The 20,384-nt window shown below is 37.0% G+C and overlaps 1 protein-coding gene across 3 annotated transcripts in view; it reads left to right on the top strand.

Moving 5' to 3' along the window:
- The window catches only part of KCNQ5 (potassium voltage-gated channel subfamily Q member 5), a 599,695-nt gene that overhangs the window by 413,163 nt on the left and 166,148 nt on the right, over positions 1–20,384 (top strand). For all 3 annotated transcript variants that reach the window (XM_017871350.1, XM_017871349.1, XM_017871351.1), the window contains exon 3: positions 11,780–11,906. In XM_017871350.1, the coding sequence (XP_017726839.1) occupies positions 11,780–11,906 (127 nt within the window). The remainder of the gene's footprint in view (positions 1–11,779; positions 11,907–20,384) is intronic.

Here is a 20,384-nt window from a genome sequence, read left to right as displayed (position 1 = left end):
AAAAGGTCCTGCATGTATTTGATTTTTCTTTGTGATCTAGTTGTTCAAAGCGGCAGAAAACTTTAAATTTTCCTTAATTTTGAAAGTGTGATTAATGGAATATTGTTACAATACCATTGATTTATATACTTTGAGGATAGTTAACTTCTTTATGTTTATTAGAAATTGCACTGAGAGCTAATATGCGGTTTCTGTTTGTGGTGATATGTTCTGTTAATAGGGCCTCCTGTCAGTTTTTATTCTGAGATTTTTGCCTTTCCTGTCCTTTTGCATGAGCCTAACTGACTGAGTTTCAATATCAAGTTCTGAAATCAAGTGAGCATATTAGTATGCATGCAATATGCACAGAAAGGTGTGTTTTCCTACCTGTCAGAGCTCACCAAAGGATATTATTCATACTGCCACCAAGTACATTTACACCAATAATATATACTTTGGTAACTGGAAAAATAAATAATCTTAGGTAATAAAATGCACTTTGGTGCTTATAAAGGAAAATAATCATCATATGTAGAAGAGGAGGAAGGCAAGACTAGGTTTTGATTCAAAATGTTTTCTGTTTTGTTGGAAGTCTAGAAAAAAATTGGCCAAATGACCTGAGGAGGCAAGGAGATTTCTCCCAGTGGCACATGTCGGTCCACAAGAAGCCTAGGGGCATGGAAAGAAAGCAAGATTGTATCTGATTTCTATAGGACTCCAACACTACCCTGCCAATAGCCTTTTCTCCTCTGAAAGCCATGATCCCAAAGGTGTCCATTTCTTCCAGGTTTTTCACATTCTACCAACAAGCAGAATGTCTTCCCCACTGACAGCTCAACCATTGAGCTTTTCTGGGTTCTACCCCTTCATCAACACAGCCTTTGCTTTCCTAGTTACTGAGTAAATAAAACACACTGACCACTTCTGCTTAGCCTTCAGGAGCCACTCTGGCTCCACCCTGAAGTTCCGTTTTCTCCAAGAACTAAAACATTTGGAGATTCTGCCTAAAATATGCTCAAATAAAAGGGATAAACTGCCTCTCACTTTCTTTCCCCCAGCAGCTTGTCTTAAGAACAATGGTGTAACCATTAGTGAAAAATTCTTTCAGGCTAGTAAAATGTAAAAAGAGAAGAGATATGGGGTAACAACAAATGAAAATATAATCATTCAGTGGTATAAACCATAGGAGTGAAATTAGGTAGTTACTGTCCTCCAGCTTACATTAATCAAAATAAGCCCACACTGTCACTAAGACATCTTGCAGTAAGAAGCCATTCGCCCTCTCATTGCAATTAGTGTCATAAAGCTGAATAGACAGGTCAGAAATGAAAATTATAGGCCAATTAACTTATTCTCATTTTTCCACCTCCAGCTAGTTCTTTTTGAGAATTTTGATTTTAATAGATTAATGAAACAGTATGCTAATTGGGTTTTGCTGAGCCTGAAGCCTTGAACTGAAGGAAACCTCAACAAACATTTTGCTAGGGCCTGCTCTAGGCAGAGGAGCTACGATAATGGGTAAGGCATTTCTCTAGAAACCACCACTCAGCAGAACTTCTGGCACATGGTTTTGTGAGTTGTCTAGTCGTGTGTCTTATCTTCCCCAATAGATTATAAACTCCTCGAGGGTGACAGAACACATTGCTGATCTTTATATCCTGCATGTTTATGGTATTCAGTAGACATTTATAAAATGAATTCATGAAAAGCAGAATATCTAGAAATAAAGTCAACATTGTAGAGCAGTTAGTTATGCTAAACTCTGTAAATACCCTCAAGAAAGAAGGAAGAAGCAGATTTTCTGGAAATCAAGGGATCTCCCAGTGTAAGAGCAATTCCTTTGGTCCAAAGAAGGGCAGCTGTAAGAACGGAGACATAACTCCTCAGTAGAAAAGATAAAAATTCTGAGAGTTCTCTAAGAACATGCCCAGCCCTGACCTGCCTCTCACTCTCAGTAGCACGGAAGCCGTACTATTTCTTGTCTTGACACAAGGGTCCACTTCAATTCACAGGACAAATATCACCAATATGAGAAGATAAGATTTGCTTTATAGTCAACTTGGCTGACATGTAGTAATTTCTCAAGGTCAGGATAGCTCTCTAAATAGAAATACTTCTTTATTTTAAGGAATTTTATTTAAATTTGTGTATCTTAAATTTTAATTTTGATCTCGGCTCACTGCAACCTCCACCTCCCAGGTTCAAGTGATTCTCCTGCCTCAGCCTCCTGAGTAGCTGGGATTACAGGCGCCTGTCACCATGCCTGGCTAATTTTTGTATTTTTAGTAGAGACCAGATTTCACCATGTTAACCAGACTGATCTCGAACACCTGACCTCAGGTGATCCGCTCACCTCGGTCTCCCAAACTGCTGAGATTACGGGGTGAACCACTACTCCCGGTCTCATGTAGTTCTTAAGAGGAAGAAAAGCCTCTAGATTAGTGAGAAGTAGACAAATTAGCAATTTGAATCAAATGAAAACTTCGTTTGATTTCATTCATTTTGGAGACTCTTTTGGTGTTTCCATTTTGATCTGATTCAGGACATTCAGCTTTGATTCTAAGTTGACTTGGTTAATTTGTGATTATTTTACAAAATCATAACAGAATAGGTATCTGGGTCCAGTTCAAGGTGCAGCAAGCCATTTTCAATGTTTCCAGCTTGGTGTTTATGATTCAGACATGAATCATTTGGGCATGCAGACACGCCCAAATAGAAACCTCAAACCAATTAAGGTAAATAGGTTTTGGATGGGGGAGGATGGACAACCAAAAAAACCTCAGCGAGGCTCCTCCACAAACGGCACCACTTCAGCTTGGTCCCATGGGCGGACTTCATCTGTGGCAGGTGAAGGGGAAAGCCTAAGACATCCTGTGCCCTGTTGCAGATGTGACTTACAGAACATAAAACGTAAACACAGAAGGGTTCATCTGGGTGGCTGCTCATGCTAGGCAGGCATTATAGCTGCTAAGAGCCAACCCATCCCTAAGGATCTAAAATCACTACAAGAGAGGACAAAAGTCCTCTCATCATGGCATCCCAACTAGTAACTGGGATGCATAGGGCCACTCCAGGTAGGCAGCTAGGGGTAAACCAGGAATGTCCTGCTGTTCCCAACTCTTCCCCAAGAAGGGGGCACCCACTTCCTGCCTCCAGCCCATATGGTCTCAACTCATGGCCTCAATACCTGATAAAAACCAGCCTTGATCCTTCCTTAGTAACAAAGTGTCAATCAGTCATTTGAAATGGGACATTTTCAAACTATTGCCTTCCCTATGATCTTCTGAAGAACCTCTGGGATAAATGAACATTGTTATTTAGGTATGATTAAATGAGTTACTTTTCAGGAGCAGATTTGCATATTAACAGGTGTGAAAAACTTGAATGGATAAATCATTTATAAAGAAAATTCAGGAATCAACTAATCCCAAGGGGGAAGACCTACTAAGACACTAGATTTTGCTGGAGCTACTCAAATTCATCTATCATATCTTCCTAATCAATCTTCCAATCAATGAGGCTAGCCGCAGTGACAGTCTGTCAAAACAAACTCAGTCATTTTTCTCCAAGGCAGGAAGCATCCATACCCCTTCACACCTTAATCTAATTTCCCCTATCTCCACCCTACTCCCACCTCTATGACCCCCTTCTCCCCATACCCACCCCACGAAGTGTCTGCTAGCCAACTTAGTGAAGTTCTGTCATGCTCTCACAACCACCTCTGTGCAGCAATGATTCTGTAAATATCCATGTGTCCTCAACTCCAGGTCAAATTAGTCCCTTTGGTAAAAAACATTCATTCCCTCAAATTCTCTTCCAATACACTAGTATACCTTCCCAAAAAGTAAGGAGAAGTCTGAAAGCTAGCTAGATTGATGATGGTATGTGATATTCTGTAAGTCATGGCTAGTAAGCATGTTTTTAGGATATTTTCTGCTCTCCAAAGAGACAAAATTCCGGAAGATAATTTACTTTTGTATATTTCCACATTTTGATTTAGGTTTGGAGCCGTCACTGGATCTGAATTTCATTCCCCTAATATGTGTTAAACTAGTAGAATTTTCCACATTACATAGAATTATAACTGCAATCCTTCTGACTGATGCCTTCTTTTTTTGCGTTTTACGATGCAGTTTACATCACAAATTCTTTCCCTGCAGGGATTATGTAAAGAGGCGTGCTGATCTGCTAGCCCTGTGTTACTTTAAGTATATGCACACACACAAAAAGGAACAAAAATAGCTGGGAATTGATTATGTTGATATTCTGAATAAAAGCAATAGTTCTAATTATGTATGTCTAATTAGCCACAGCTCTTCAAGAATTGGTGCAAATGTCACAGGGTTTGTAATGTCGGCATTTCATCTTCACGAAAATGCTATTTGATGGCATAAAACCAGAAAAAACTAATGGTCACAGAAGACAGCTTGTAGATTAGACAAAGGTCACTGTGTTTTAATGAACAGTGCTGTTAATTAATGAGAAAACAACTGGAACATGAGTTTTTAAGCACTGTGAATTTGTACCCAAAAAATCAATCTGCCTAAAACAATTTTAAGTAACTAAAAACAAAATAACTGCAAGAGCATAATTTAAACCTCAAATGGTACAGCAGAGTTATATATATCAATTAAATTGAATCACAGTTCTCAGGTATGACATACGAAGAGGCTTCTTTAATGTCTGGAAAAGAGGGTTAATATGGATTGGTATTCTCAAAATATATTGTAGATAAAATTCAGGACTAGCTCTAGCACTGCCTTTTTTTTTTTTTTTTTTTTTTAACAGAGTCTTGCTCTGTCGCCCAGGCTGGAGTGCAGCGGCGAGATCTCGGCTCACTGCAAGCTCCACCTCCTGGGTTCACGCCATTCTCCTGCCTCAGCCTCCTGTAGTCCTCAGTACCTGAGACTACAGGTGCCTGCCACCACACCTAGCTAATTTTTTGTATTTTTAGTAGAGATGGGGTTTCACTGTGTTAGCCAGGATGGTCTCGATCTCCTAACCTCATGATCTGCCTGCCTTGGCCTCCCAAAGTGCTGGGATTACAGGCATGAGCCACCGCGCCCAGCCACCACTGCCTCTTAGGCTTCTTAATATCCTTATCATTTAAGAAAAATAAGAAAGGTCTTCTATGTTTTACCAAAATTATGTGAGGACAAATGAGGAAACACTGTAACTCCTGCAAGGTAAGTGATAAAAATAATAAACATTGATTGCCTTTGCTTTTGTAAAGAGCTATCAAAGCCAAGCTTCTAGGGGCTTCAATAAGGAAGGACAGGACCATTGTTAATAACATCAAATTTCCACTACAGCTTTCCTCCAGATAAGTCAAATATTCTGAATATTATTCACTAATCTCTTCAGCTGCCATTTCAGTAAATAGCGAGCATTTTATTTCAACTAAAACCAAGCAAGAGAAAATGAACTGCTTTATCCTGAGGTACAGCGGCAAAGGCACCAGAACTTGTCTCATGGCTTACCCAGCAAGGGTCAGAAGAACCATCCCTAATTTAAATAATCTCAACTGAATGTAACAAATTTTTATATTTTCAACTCATATGAAAATAAAACAGTGAGACCCCATCCAAAGGGGGATTTAAAGAGTACCTCTAAACAAAACACAGTGAGATCAGACCCAGCATCTGGATTTGAAGAAGAACACTTTTCCTCTTATGAATCTATCCCATTGTCTAGATTGCTGGTAATGGCTTTTTTTAATGTAAATTGTTATTGAGATAATTGTAGATTCACATGCCATTGTAAGATATAGTAGACATATCCTGTGTATACTTTACCCAATTTCCCAAAAAGGTAACATTTTGTAAAACTATAGTATAATATCACAACCAGGATAATAATATTGATACAGCTCACAAATCTCATTCAGATTTCTCCAGTTTTACTTGAATACATTTGTGGTCGGGGGGGCGGTATTAGCTCTGTACAGTTTTATCACATGCAGAGATTAGTATATCTAACACAACAGTCAAGATATTGGACAATTCCATTGTAATGAGGATCTCTCAAGTTGCCCCTTTCTAATCACATCCACCTTCTCCTTCACACTTGCACACCTCTTCCCTTCCCCAGCCTGACGCCAGCAACCACTAATCTGTTCTCCGTATCTGAAATGTTTTTATTTCAAAAATGTTATATAAATGGAATAATACACTGTATAACTTTTCAAGACTGGCTTTTTTTGTGCTTAATATAATTCCCTGGCAATTCATTTATGTTACTCTGTGTATCAATAGTTGATTCATTTTTATTATTGAGTAGCATTCCATGGTATGAAGGCAACAGAGCTTGTTTAACCATTCTCATGGTGAAGGATATCTGGGCTGTTTTTGAGGTCTGGTCATTATGAATAATTCTGCTGTGAACATTCATGTACAGGTTTTTGTACAAACATAAGTTTTCATGTCTCTGACATGAATGCCCAAGAGTACAATTGCTGAGTCATATGGTAGCTATATGTCCAACTTTATAAGAAACTACCATGATCAGAGGGACTATACTGTTTCACATTCCCATCAGCAGTGTTTGAATGGTCCGGCTTCTCGGCACCCTCCCTAGCATTTTGTGTTGTCACTATTTTTTGCCACTATTTTTTATTTTATACATTCTGCTTGCTGTGTAGTGATATCATTGTGATCTAATTTGCATTTTTCTGATGGCTAATGATGTCAAATATCTTTTCATGTGCTTCTTTGCCATATATGTAACCTCTTTTATGTATGTCCTCTTTTATGAATATCCTGTTTATATCTTTGCCGATTTTCTAATTGAGGTTTTGGTTTTTTACTGTTGAATTTTAAGGTTTCTTTATATATTTTAGATATTAGTCCTTTGTCAGATATGTGGTTTACAAACGTTTTCTCCCAGTCTATGGCTTGTCTTTTTATCCTTAGTACATGGGCTCCCATGGAGTAAGTTTTTACTTTTGATAGAGTCCAATTTCTCATTTTTTCCTTTTATAACTTCTGCTTTTGATGTCAAGACTAAGAACTCTTTGCTTAGTCCAAATCCTAAAAATGTCTCCAATTTTTTTTTTTTTTTTTTTGTGGCGGAGTCTCACTCTGTCGCCCAGGCTGGAGCGCAGTGGCACCATCTCGGCTCACTGCAAGCTCCGCCTCCCGGGTTCACGCCATTCTCCTGCCTCAGCCTCCCGAATAGCTGGGACTACAGGCGCCCACCACCGCGCCTGGCTAATTTTTTGTATTTTTAGTAGAGACAGAGTTTCACCGTGTTGGCCAGGATGGTCTCGATCTCCTGACCTCATGATCCGCCCACCTCGGCCTCCCAAAGTGCTGGGATTACAGGCGTGAGCCACCGCCCCCGGCCGTCTCCATTTTTTTTACTACAAATTTTATTATTTTATGTTTAATTTTAAACCCATTGTCCATTTTAAGTGATTTTCATAAGATAGGAAGTATAGATTAAGGTCCACTTTTTTGCCTATAGAAGTTCAATTTTTCCAGCATCATTTGTTGAGGGCTCTTCTTCATCCATTGAAATGCTTTTGCACCTTTAAAACAAATCAATTGAGCATATTTGTGTGGGCCTAGTTCTGAATTCTCCATTCTGTTCACTGTTCTATATGTCTATATGTTCTATATGTCTATCCCTCCACAGTCTTGATTACTGGAGCTATAATAGTAGGCGTTAATGTCAGGTAAAGTGACTGATCTTGTTTTATTCTTCTTTGACAGCATTGCTTTAGTTATTCCAGGTCCTGTGCATTTCCATATAAATTTTAAAATAAGTTTGTATCTACCCCCCAAAAAAAATTGCTGAGATTTTGACAGGAATTTTATTAGACCTGCAGATCAATTTGGGAAGAACTGACATCTTTACTATGTTGAGTCTTCCAATTCATAAACACGGTGTTTCTCCTCACTTATTTAGGTCTTCTCTGATTTCTTTTATCTGCATTTTGTAATCTCAATGTACATAAACTGTATGTGTTTTTCTAAGTGGATATTTAAGTTTTATTTTTATTTGGAATTATTATAAATAATATTGTTTCTAATTTTCATTTCCATATGATCATTGTTAGTATAAAGAAATGATTCATTTTTTACATTGATCATATATCGTGCAGCCTTAGTGAACTCACTCGTTTCAAGAGTGTCTTCGCAGATTCCTTTGGATTTTTCTGTAGACAGTCATGTCGTTTGTAAATAGAGACCATTTTATGTTTACCTTTCCAAACTGCATGCCTTTTTTTTTCTTTTATTTGGTTTATTGCAGCAACTATTAATATAACTTACAATACTATCTTGAATAAGAGTGATGAAAATATACATCTTGGTTGTTCTTAATATTAGGGAAAAGCATTCAGTCTTTCACTATTAAGTATGATGTTAGGTTTGTTGTAAATGCTATTTATCTAATTAAACTGTTAAACCTCTTTTCCTAACTTCCTGAGAGTTTTTTTAATCATAAATGGGTGTTGGATTTTGTCAAATGCTATTTCTTCATCAATTTATATGGTTATATTTTTTTCTTTAGCTTTATTGTATAATGCATTATATTGATTGAGTTTGACCATTGAGCTAGCCTTGCATACCTGGAATACATCCTACTTGCCTGTATATTGACTGATTGACTAGCAAAAATATTTGCTAATATTTTGTTGAGGATTTTTGTGTCTAAGTTTATGATATATGTTGGTATGTAGTTTTTGTTTTGCTTCGTTTTATTGTCTTTGTCTGGTTTTGGTGTCAGGGTAATACTGACTTCATAAAAAGATTGAGGAAGTTTTTTCTCCTCTATTTTCTGGGAGAAATTGTGTGAAAATGATATATTCTTATTTAAATGTCTGGTTGATTTTCCCAGTGAAACCATTTGGCCTGGACATTTCTGTTTGGGGAGATTTTAACTATCAATTCAATTGCTTTAGAGGTTATAGGGCTACCTAGATTGTCTGTTTCTTCATTGTTGAGTTTTGGTAGCTTGTAGTTTTAAAGTATTTGGTCCATTTCTTCTAAGTTATCAAGTGTATGTGCATAAAGTTACTCATAGTACTCCTTCATTTTTTCAGTGGCTGTAGAAACTGTAGTGATATCCCCTATTACATTCCTGACATTGGGGATTTTTGTCAGCTTTCAAGAAAGAGATTTATCAACTTTGTTGATTTTCTCAGGGAACTACTTTTTTGTTTCATGGATTTTCCATATTGTTTTCCTGTGTTCAGTTTCATTAATTTATGCTCTTTTCTATATTATTTCCTTCTGTCTTCTTCCTTTGGGTTTATTTTCCAATTTCTTGAGGTAGGAACTAAGATTATTAATATGAGACCTTTCTTCATCTATAATGTAAGCATTTAGTGCTGTAAATTTTCCTCTTAGCACTGCTTTTACTGCATCCTACATATTTTGTTATGTCATTTTTTATTTTCATTCAGTTCAATGTATTTTTTTAATTTTTTGAGACTTTCTCTTTGACTAATGGATTACTGAGAAGAATATTGTTTAATTTCCACATGTTTAGAGATTTGCTTGTCTTCCTGTTATTGATTTCTAGTTTTATTACATTGTGGCTTGAGAACACATTCTGTCTGATTTTATTCTTTTAAACTTGTTGAAATTTGTTTATGACCCAGAACATAATCTATCTTAATAAATGTGCATGGATGCTTTTTAAAAATGTGTATTCTGCTGATGTTAGGTGAAATGTCTCATATCTGTCAGATCCTGTAGGTTGAATGCATTGTTCAAATAGTTCACATACTTGTTAAATTTCTTTCTAGTAGTTCTATGCCCATAGTTCTGAGCAAGGATAAGGTGTGGTGATGAAGTCCACAAATATGACTTAACATTTGTCTATTTTTCCTTTCAACCCTATTAGTTTCGCTTTATGAATTTTGAGACTCTCCTGTCATTTTTCCCTCAATTCCTTAAAAAAAAAAAGGAGTAAACAATATTTCTGAACAATAGGGCTTGAATAAAGAACTTGTAAATGTAATTTATCCTGCCTTACTGCAACATAGGAATAGTGCAGTGACCTTGACATACCTAAGAACAATGGGCATCTGTCATTTGTTAAGAACAGTGGACATACTGGTGTCATCTGTTTCCATGAAAAACAAAAATTACTACACAGTAGTGTTCGGGGACACATGCCACATTTGGGATTTTCTTGGGATCCCTTATAATATGAGTACTCACAACTGGCGTTCCAAATGTCCTGGCATAAGTAGGAATTAGGGGCAGGGATTAAAAAGTGGATCTGCCATTTAACCTAAGTTGGGCACAGGCACAACTACATGGGCATTTTGGGCTTGAGTATGTTTTCTGTATTTGGAAAGATGTGCTGGATTAACAACAAATGATCTGGCACTTTAGATACCTTAATAAATGAACAGACTCAACTAGCCAGATATCCATTCAAAACCAAAACAAAGCCAAAACCAGACACAACCTTCGGATTATTAATAAGTGTATGTTGACCCTCGTTTTGGTTATCTGCATAAAGTCATCTTTGAAGGTTTATCCTATAAGTAGTTTTGAATAACGGTGAGTAAGCAGTGATGATATTGGATATTTATTTCCCATCATGAGAAATATTTGTGGATTACTTAGTGCAAAATAAAAGAAGGATAGAATGATAGCTCTACTAGTCCTTTCAAAAGTGCAGCATATCATCCCATGCTCTAACTAAAGAAACAGACATTTGCCTGAAATTTGCAACAAAAATGCCACTTTAATAAATTTGGTAACAGTTTTTATCCTGCGAGTAGAATGGGAGAGTGGGGAGTAGGTTAGAATGTTTACTTTCTCTGCTATTTCTGTGATGTTTGGAAGTTTTAATAAAGATAATATATTACTTTCACAATTAAGCTATTATGATAAAAATCTATAAATATTGCTCTACATTATAAATGTTGAATCAACCCTTGTTTTAAAACAAGAAAGGAAATTATTTTTAAAGGAAAAACAATTTTGATAAATTAAGTGCCTGTCCCTATAGGGACAAGAAGATGACCGTGCTAAGCTTGCTCCAGAAATGCTTTCATTTTACAAATTCCATTTGGTTTTTCATTCTATCACTGACTGTTTAATGAGCCACTTTAGCTGGCCTTTCCCCAGGGTTAACTCACAACTCTTCCTAAATAATCTCAGTCATTTTCCTGGAGCAGGTGTTGTTTTCTAGGCAGCTCTTGCCAAAGGGCAGCATAATAATTAACAAGCTTCAGATCGGAAGGATTCAGGGTCTCATTTCTCGCAAAGGATATGTGTCTCACACTGTAATACTTTTGAAACTTACTGTTTTTTAAGGAGATTTTGACACTGTAACGAAAGAATTCAGTATACTTCTAAATATTTGCTTCTTTTTCTCTGAGAACAACTCTCGAAGATTTAGAGATTATGTCACTCCTTGCAGCAAAATGAAGCTCTATTTTCTGTAAAACTTGCCATTATATTTCAGGATTCGCTATTTTATTTCGGATATTTCACATGTTACTGGGTAGCTAAAGTCAGCTACACTATAAATTCCAGACGAGAGAGATCCATTATTCAGCCTGCACATTTAGTATTGAAACTGACTCCCAAATTTGCAAAGTATTAGTGACTTGAAAAGGAAGAGCATTCCATGATAGGAAATGCAGACAGTATGAGGTTCAAATGCTCTTCAGATTTAGTTTGATTTGGAAAAAGGAAATGTTCTTAACTTTAGATATTAACAACTAGATCCTTTAGACAAAGTGCCTAAATGTCCAAAAATATTCATAGAGCTTCTTACTGTGGTTTGCTCCATAATGCTTCTCTCTGATATGTCTTATCTGATATTTTAGGAGTTCGTGATGATTGTCGTCTTTGGTTTGGAGTTCATCATTCGAATCTGGTCTGCGGGTTGCTGTTGTCGGTATAGAGGATGGCAAGGAAGACTGAGGTTTGCTCGAAAGCCCTTCTGTGTTATAGGTGAATATCAGAGTCTCAGATACCTGGACTGATGACACCAACATTCTTTTCTTCTATCTCCTGTTTTGCAATATTTGATTAATATTAAAAGCTAACATCCATGGAGTACTTATCATGGACCAGGCACTCGTGTTTTGAAAATGTTGACTCATTTAATGTTGACTCCACAGCACTATGAGGTAGATATTTTTATTATCCCCATTTTACAGTTGAAGAATTTGAGGTGAAGAGAGGCTGAGTTAGTTGCTGAATTCATACAGCTACTAAATGGTAGAGCTGGAATTTTAGCCAGGCAATCTGGCTCTAGAATACCCACTTATATCGATTAACTTATATGGAAATACATGGTTCTCCAGTGTTGCCCTGATTTAGGGGAACATTGATTTCAGTGAGTATAAAAAACCCTTTTTGCTCTACAGTATGACACCAGGTTATGCTCTGGATCAGCTGGAATAGATGGCAATACATTGGTACTGGTAATGCATATCAATTAACATTCTTCAAAAATGATTATAAGTATGGTTTACTTAATGCATTGGTAACTGTAGACTGGACAAAGTGCTCTACACCCTAAAACATGAGTCCTCTACCCTCCAACCCAAAATACTCAAATACATGGCACATCTCTGCACCTCCCTAGCTGCTATGGTTTCTGAGAGACATCCTTCACCTGGGTTCCAGCTTGAAATTGTACTTCCTAATGAAGATGCCATAGAGCATTCTGGAATTAAGATCTGGCATTTCCCAGTAATATTTAAAAGTGTTATAAAATTGAAAAGTCTATGTAAAAGCTATTATTATTATTATTATTATTTAGCAGCTAAATTTGGCTTTCTTGCTTTTTTGTCTTTCTCGCTTCTTAGGCAGCCATTCAAACCCAAATACTGCAAATTCTTGATGAGGCTTGTTTATTTCAACTATTTTCAACCTGAAAAAGTAGGTTTTTAATTTACAAAATAGTTTAGGCTATCTTCTTCAGCTAGCATAGGTTTTCTGTTTTGTTTTAGGAGTCAGGAATTGTTGAGTAATTTTCTTAGTTTCCTCCCTTACTCCTGTTCCCTATGGTGGGGGCAGAGTGGATTTAAGGAAGAAAGTGTATCACCATCCATGGACACTGTTAAGAAGAATCCTTTATTCCATACTTCTTTCATAGTATGCACATCTCAAAAGTCTCCACTTACTAAACCAGAATTTATGGAAATGTGGCTGTGTGTGAGGCATTGGTGTTACAATAGTGAATCTAGTGGAATTCTCAGTTAAATCTATCTTAAAATATCTTGTTTGGCCCTCATGAATTCAGTCTGTTTGTCCAGCTGTCTATCTTCTCCAATAATAAGCTTTACTTCTTTTTGGAAGCCATCATGCTAAGGTATGGAGCAAAGTAGGTGGTAACTCCAAGCCTTGCAGGTTCATAAAGCCCCAAGGCATATTAGTGAAGGCATTAGATTTTTCTCCCTGGAGATGGTTTTTTCTCTCTGAATTCTCTACTCAGGCAGCATTACAAAGGACTGTAACTTGATGTGAAACTACTGCACAACAAGTACTTTCTGTCCCATAAGGGGCCCAAACAAAACAATTCACAAGGCAGATGGTTAGCCAAGATTCACTCAACTTCTACAGGATAAGGTCAGTTCATGGATGACTGGAAAAATGTTTCATTCCAGATTTTAAAACCAATTAAACATTGGCTTTGTTCCAATTCCAGAAGCAATGCCAATGTATCTCTGGCCTCCATGCGAAAAAGAAAGCTTTTTCCCAGATGTCTGCTGCCTTTTGATAGCTGTTTTCGGCTATGGATACATCAACACATCTTAGTCCTTTAGTCTTTGTCTTCCTGTCTCAGGTCCTTGAAGGTCTTGATATAACATGTAGTTCTAAAAATGGTGTTATGTTATCTGTAATCTTACTTGCCTTTAGACCTATCAATAGTGACCTTAAAAATGTAGTATGATGCCTGGCGCAGTCACTCCTGCCTGTAATCCCAGCCCTTTGGAAGGCTGAGGAAGGCAGATCACTTGACCCCCCAAGTTTAAGACCAGCCTGGGATGGAAAGACCCTGTCTCTACAAAAATTTAAAAATTAGCCGGGCATGGTGACACGAACCTGTAGTCCCAGTTACTCAGAAGGCTGAGACTGGAGGATCACTTGAGCCCAGGAGTTTGAGGCTGCAGTGAGCCATGTTCCTGCCACTACACTCCAGCCTGAGTAAAAAGAGTAAGACCCTGTCTCAAAAAAGTACTAGTAAGACATGGTTTAGGCATAATTGCAGTTTTGTAAACCTTTCAGACCTTTTCTTTATTTAGATATTTTACCTCTAGTAAATTAATTGCTTTGGAAGAAAATTTCATGGATAAATATATATAATGAATCCCCATTAGAACCAAGTCTACATTTGTACTTAGGATAACTATGAATTTTTTTAATCTTTTATTAAATGTACATGTTTGACCCATGGTCCAGCTGAATGGATGTTATAGTGAAGCATGTTCAAATGTGGCTTACTTATCAGTATGAGGTCAGTAAAATTTAACCTACACTAAAGAATCAAACATCATCTTCCTAAAGGCAGCAAGCTGTACCAGATGACTATTGAGACTATTTCTAGGCCTGTCCAACAGGTTCATAAAAATGCTTGATGTAACTGGTAAAATACTAAAGTGAACACTGTAGTCCGCTTGTTCAACCTAATTTACTGTGACAAAATGAAAAAAGGAATAGCATCTCTTATCTGTCCATGATAACTGTTCTGAATGGATGTTTGGAAATGTAGCTAAAACCTCTCAAAACTTCATATATTTGTAAGATTTGATTACTCTGAATATGCCAAGTACACACCCAAATGTTTTTAGAAGTCTTGAGCATTCGAGAAAAGAACATAGAAAAGATTGTGGTAGATTGTGCCTTCAACCTGGGAAATGCTTTCTGTAAGCACACCAATGTTTTTCTTTCCAGTTGGAAACAGACTGAAGCTGCTACAGTGGTCAGCTAACAAGTCTCATGTAGTATTGCACCCTTTTGACAAAGGCCCAATTGATAGAAGTTTTATGGACTAATTCCTAAAGATTTTAGCATGTCCCCTTCTGAACTGCCCACCTTCCTTACCCCTGCACCCTAACCAAAACCAAGAGCATTTCAAAAGTTCATTGATTTCACAAATCATAAAATCATTACGTATTTGTGTTTGGAAAACGTATTTTAAACAATTGTAACATAAGGGAAGAAACAAATCTATTTAACTCTTTTTAATTAGGTACTTTCTTTCATTACTACTGTATATTGATTTATCTCTGCTTGGTTTTAAGCATTTGCTTTGAAAATTGGTAAAATCTTATCTCGAATATAAAATTCTTCCTCATATCTATCTGTTCAATTTTTATGTCTCCTCTAAGACTCTTCTGTCATAATAACTTGTCTAGAGCTATGAGCACTAATTGCTGCATTGCTGATTTGGACAGTCAAATGTGTTTTGGGATGACCACCCAAGCTGCCCTTCATTTACCTGGACAGGCTGCTTTATGATTTCTCTATGTGAAAACACAAAACACTCACCCGATAACACTGGATAAAGAATTTGTGAATAACCTCTAAGACTGATTTCATAGTCATTCTTTTTTCTAGCTTTCATTACTGACCTACCCAAAAATTGCAGATAGACCAAAGGCTGAAATTCGGAACACCAATAATGAGCCTGATGTGTCAGGAAGCCAACAAATTACTTCTCACAGTGGTTTTTTTTAGATTCCTTGGTGACGCTTTCCAAAGGCAGATATAACAGGGCCATATTTTTCAGTCTTGCAGGCAGTCTCAGTGAGAAAATACCAGCCTGTTATTAGTCTTGGATCTGTATTTGATGCTAAGTGTAAGTTGGTTTCTTATTGTTATTTTAACAGTTTATTTTCAGTGTAATTATTTCCACAAGAGGACAAAAGAGGCATAAAATAAAATTTTATTTTATCCTACGTGGATAAAATAAAATTGAAGCCTTTATTAAAATCAACCAGATGGCTGAGGCTACTCTAATATACCTATGATTTCATCTTATTAAAAGGCAACTTAAGTTGCTAATGTGTTCAAAAGTTAGATCACAGACTCCCAAAACTGCAACTGTGTTCTAAATTGATTTGAGACAGCATTTTTCTGTTTCTGTCTTCTCTATCTTTTGTTCCAAGAGACTTACTCTTGAGTGACATTATTTTCTATACCTTCTACTCCCTTTTCCCCTTTAGTAGAAATTATATTATTTCACTTATTTTCTGTTAGTCATATGCTCTTCTGTGACTTTTTACTTCTAAGTGTTCAAACTCCCTCAGTGCACATAGATTCCTTCCATGTGATTAACTGGACCATCTGAGGACAATTAAAACCTGTTGGATTGACTGATCACAAAAACATTAAAACAATTTTAATCCCTCTAGTTAATAATAGCTGATATTTACTGAGAACTACTATATATTAGGTACTACTCTAAGCGCTTTATAAATATGGTCTTATTTAATTCTACGTAAGTTTTGTAATGTCCCTATGTATTGTATTGTATTGTATTGTATTGTATTGTATTGTATTGTATTTTTTGAGACAGAGTTTCCCTCTATCACCCAGGCTGGAGTCCAGTGGCACAGTCTCAGCTCACTGCAACCTCCACCTCCTGAGTTCAAGCCATTCTCATGCCCCAGCCTCCCGAGTAGCTGGGACTACAGGCACACACCACCATACCCAGCTAATTTTTGCATTTTTAGTAGAGATAGGATTTCACTGTGTTGGCCAGGCTGGTCTTGAACTCCTGGCCTCAAGTGACCCACCTGCCTCAGCCTCCCAAAGTGCTGGTATTACAGGTGTGAGACACCATGCCTGTCCTTTATAATGTCCCATTTTATAGACGAGGAAGTAAGACAAGACTTAAGAAATATGCCCAAAGTTAAAAAAAAAATGATAGGTGAAAGAACCTGGATTTATTTCTCTTTATTTCACTCTAGAAAAGTATACATACCCAACTGGAAAATTGTCTTTACTGTTTATTAGCATTTTAAAATTAAATTTAATTGAGCCTTATCTATTGTCATCAACTTGTAAACAAAAGAACATGATACTATTATGCTTATCATTAGTAATTCAAAATCTTTAAAGAAAAGCCAGACTTTATAGAACATTAAATGCAGTATCAGCCTTAATTATATTAACTAAATTATGTTACCTATTGCTGCTCTCTAACCTGAAGGGGAAATTAGGACCTAAAATAGACTGACTTGGCCTGCATCAAACTTGCATGCTCTTGAGTTGATGTTATCATGAGGCTCCCTGGGTATTTCCAAATTGGAGACATCTCGAGAGTAAGTAGCATCACTCGCAGGAATACCTTCAAATGTTTTTTAACATTAATAAACTATTGGTAATTTAGGTAATTGTTGACCTGGTACACAGACTTGAAAGTTGAACTTACCAGGTAGCTTGATTAGCTGATACGATTGGACCACATGAAGAAAATTTATTTCCAAAGAGGAGAATGAATAACTAAGGATTATTTTGCACTCTTTCTATAAACTTTAGTAGAGCACTATGATATACTGTATTAACATTCTGTACTATCACATGTTACATAAGAAAATTCATTCACAGACAAAGTATTTATTATGTGCCAAACACAATCTTAGGTATAAAGGATACAAAAGCAACTAAAACATGGTCCCTGACTGTAAGAATAGACTCTCCTGTGCCCTTAGAGAATGGCAAAACTGAAAGGAAGTATACTATAATTATGGTGTTACAAAGCAAAGGTGATGGAAATTGAAGTAGTCCTAGAAAGAAGGCTATGGAATATCATGAGTGATTGTATGAAACAAAGAAGCAAAGGATTACCCCCAGGTTTTCAAATTATGTTTGAGTCATCCGCCGAACATTTATACAATTTCTGCCATGTCCAGGCATGCTTATGGATGCTGGAGAGCCTGTATGGCACCAAATGGACAAGGTCTTCCTTCTTATAGAGATCATATTCGTGTGGACAAAGAAAAACAATACACAAATATGTTTTTGAAAAACAAGATAATGTCAGCTACAGATAAGCACAATGAAGAAAATAAAACAGAAAGAGTAGAGGCTACCTTAGCTTGGGTGGTCTGAGAAAGTCTTTCTAAGTAGTTGACACTTGAGTTGACCTGAATATTAAGAAGAAGACAGCCATGAGAAGGTTTAGACACAGATCTTTCCAGGTCAGGGAATAGTAATTGCAAGGATTATTAACACTTGTTGAGCTTCGGTTGTTCAAGGTGGAGACATAAGGTCTTGTGGCTGGAGCTCAATGAGCAGTGGGGAGAACGGCAGAAGGTGATAGAGGAGACAGGCAGGGGTCACAGCTGAAGGCCATGTAGGCTCTGCTACCCTGAATCAAGGTTCCTTCTAAAGACAGGCCACCAGGCAAAGGTCCAACAGGTTCCTGGCAGGCCTAATATGAATACTATTCCGGTTATGAACAGCAACATTAATCAGGCAACAAAAAGTATGGCTGTTTAATGCCCTGGGTTTTTTAGTCATCTATGACTGTTGGAACCTCATATCAGCAATATACAAATTATTACCCATTCTGAAAAATATAAATGTAAGTTTATAAGGAAATAATCCTCTGAATTTTCTGTTTCTATATTTCTACCCTTAAAACATAAAATTTTACATTTTTTTTAAAAAAGTGTTATTTTTCTATGAGGAACTGGAATTAGAATGTGATGGAAACTGTTTTACAGCCCAGTGGTATCACCAGTAAGCATTTCCTAAGAGCCCCCTTGCCAAAGGACTCTATTCCATACTCTTAGTTATGATGATTGCAGTGCAGAATTATTTCATTAAAGATTGTTTATTTCTTTTGAGAAATTGTCCCTTTTTGCCTTGAGATGTTATCTGAAACTGTATGATCAATAAGAAGCATTAAACTGTCACTATGGGGTAAATTTTCAAAGTGGTGCCTGCAATTTGCCAGTATGAGTCCCATTAACTTCAGTGGAAGTCCTGCAGTTAAACCCCTGCACATGGCTTTGAAAATGTTCTACAGTTTGTCTTTGTGGTGCCTTCTTTATTTTTAATAAATATCACAGAGCAACTCGGTGCATAGTTGATTGCAGTGTTTAAGAACGTGGATAATGTACTGTGCAGGAGGAGACTTTTAAAATTAGATTTTAAAGCTTCATTTCTATTGAGTCACAACAACAATACAAATACATCTTTAATTCTTCAAAGAGCACCTTTCTATAAAGGAATTTGGAGCTCAATTAGAATATAGAGCTTATAAAGCGGCACCACATCCCTCTGAGACATTGTTTACCTCACTCTATACACGGAAAAGTCGAGGCACTGTGAAATGGGGGTGCTTTGTCCTTAGCCCATAAATCAGCAGTAAAGCTAGGAATACCATGCTGGCCTCCCAATAGTTCATTGCTCTAAAGCACTGCCTCTTGTTGAGTCAAATTTAATTATAGTATAATCCGTTTAATCTACTTGTAGAAAAATAAGGAGCAGGAAAAATGAATTTATTAACAGATCAGTGGAAAACCGTATTACATAGATTAGCAATTGTCTTTTCAAGATCCATATTTTCAGCATGTACTGGGTGGTGTCTGATGCCATGAAAGCAATTATTCTAATTCCACTGGCCAGAACTGGCAAAGAACTTCTTATTTTCCTCACTTTGAAACATAAGTAAAGGGGTTCCACTTGAAAATTAATAAGCCATGTGATATGATTAGATTCCTGTCCCCAAATCTCCCTCCTTCTAGGGACCATTGTCTAAAGTCTAAAAGAAAACAGACCAGGCACAGTGGCTCGTGCCTGTAATCCCAGCACTTTAAAGGGAGACCAAGGTAGGAGGATCACTTGAGCCCAGGAGTTCAAAATCATCAACCTGGGCAACATAATGAGACCCTATCTCTACAAAAAAAAAAAAAAAAAAAAAAAAAAAGTAATAGCTGGGTGTGGTGGAACATGCTGGTAGTCTCAGCTACTCAGGAGGCTGATAGGGGAAGGTAACTTGTTCAGTTCAGCCCAGGAGTTCAAGGCTGCAGTGAGCTCTGATTGCACCACTGTACTATAACCTGGGCAACAGAGTAAGACAGACAGAGAGAGAGAGAGAGAGAAAGAAAGAGAGATAGAGAAAGAGAGAGAGGAAAGAAGGAAGGAAGGAAAGAAGGAAGGAAGGAAGGAAGGAAGGAAGGAAGGAAGGAAGGAAGGAAGGAAGAGAGGGAGGGAGGGAGGGAGAAAGGACGAGAGGCCAGGGGGGTGGCAGAAAGCAAAAAAGAAAGGAAGGGCGGGCGGGACGGAAAGGAAAGGAAAGAAAATAGATGTAACTATTATAAAAGATATTCAATTTTTTATTTTGGAATAACTGTAGACTTACTTAAAAGTTGCAAAAATAGTACAGAATTTCCATGTTCAAATTCACTCTTTACCTAACTTTCCCCAAAATATTTTACCTACGTATAATGCAATTTTCAAAAC

The sequence above is a fragment of the Rhinopithecus bieti genome, unplaced genomic scaffold, assembly GCF_001698545.2.
Source record: "Rhinopithecus bieti isolate Rb0 unplaced genomic scaffold, ASM169854v2 scaffold_4709, whole genome shotgun sequence".
Lineage (NCBI taxonomy): Eukaryota > Metazoa > Chordata > Mammalia > Primates > Cercopithecidae > Rhinopithecus > Rhinopithecus bieti.
Note: the sequence above shows the minus strand (reverse complement) of the source record. Positions and strands in the feature narration are given on the sequence as shown.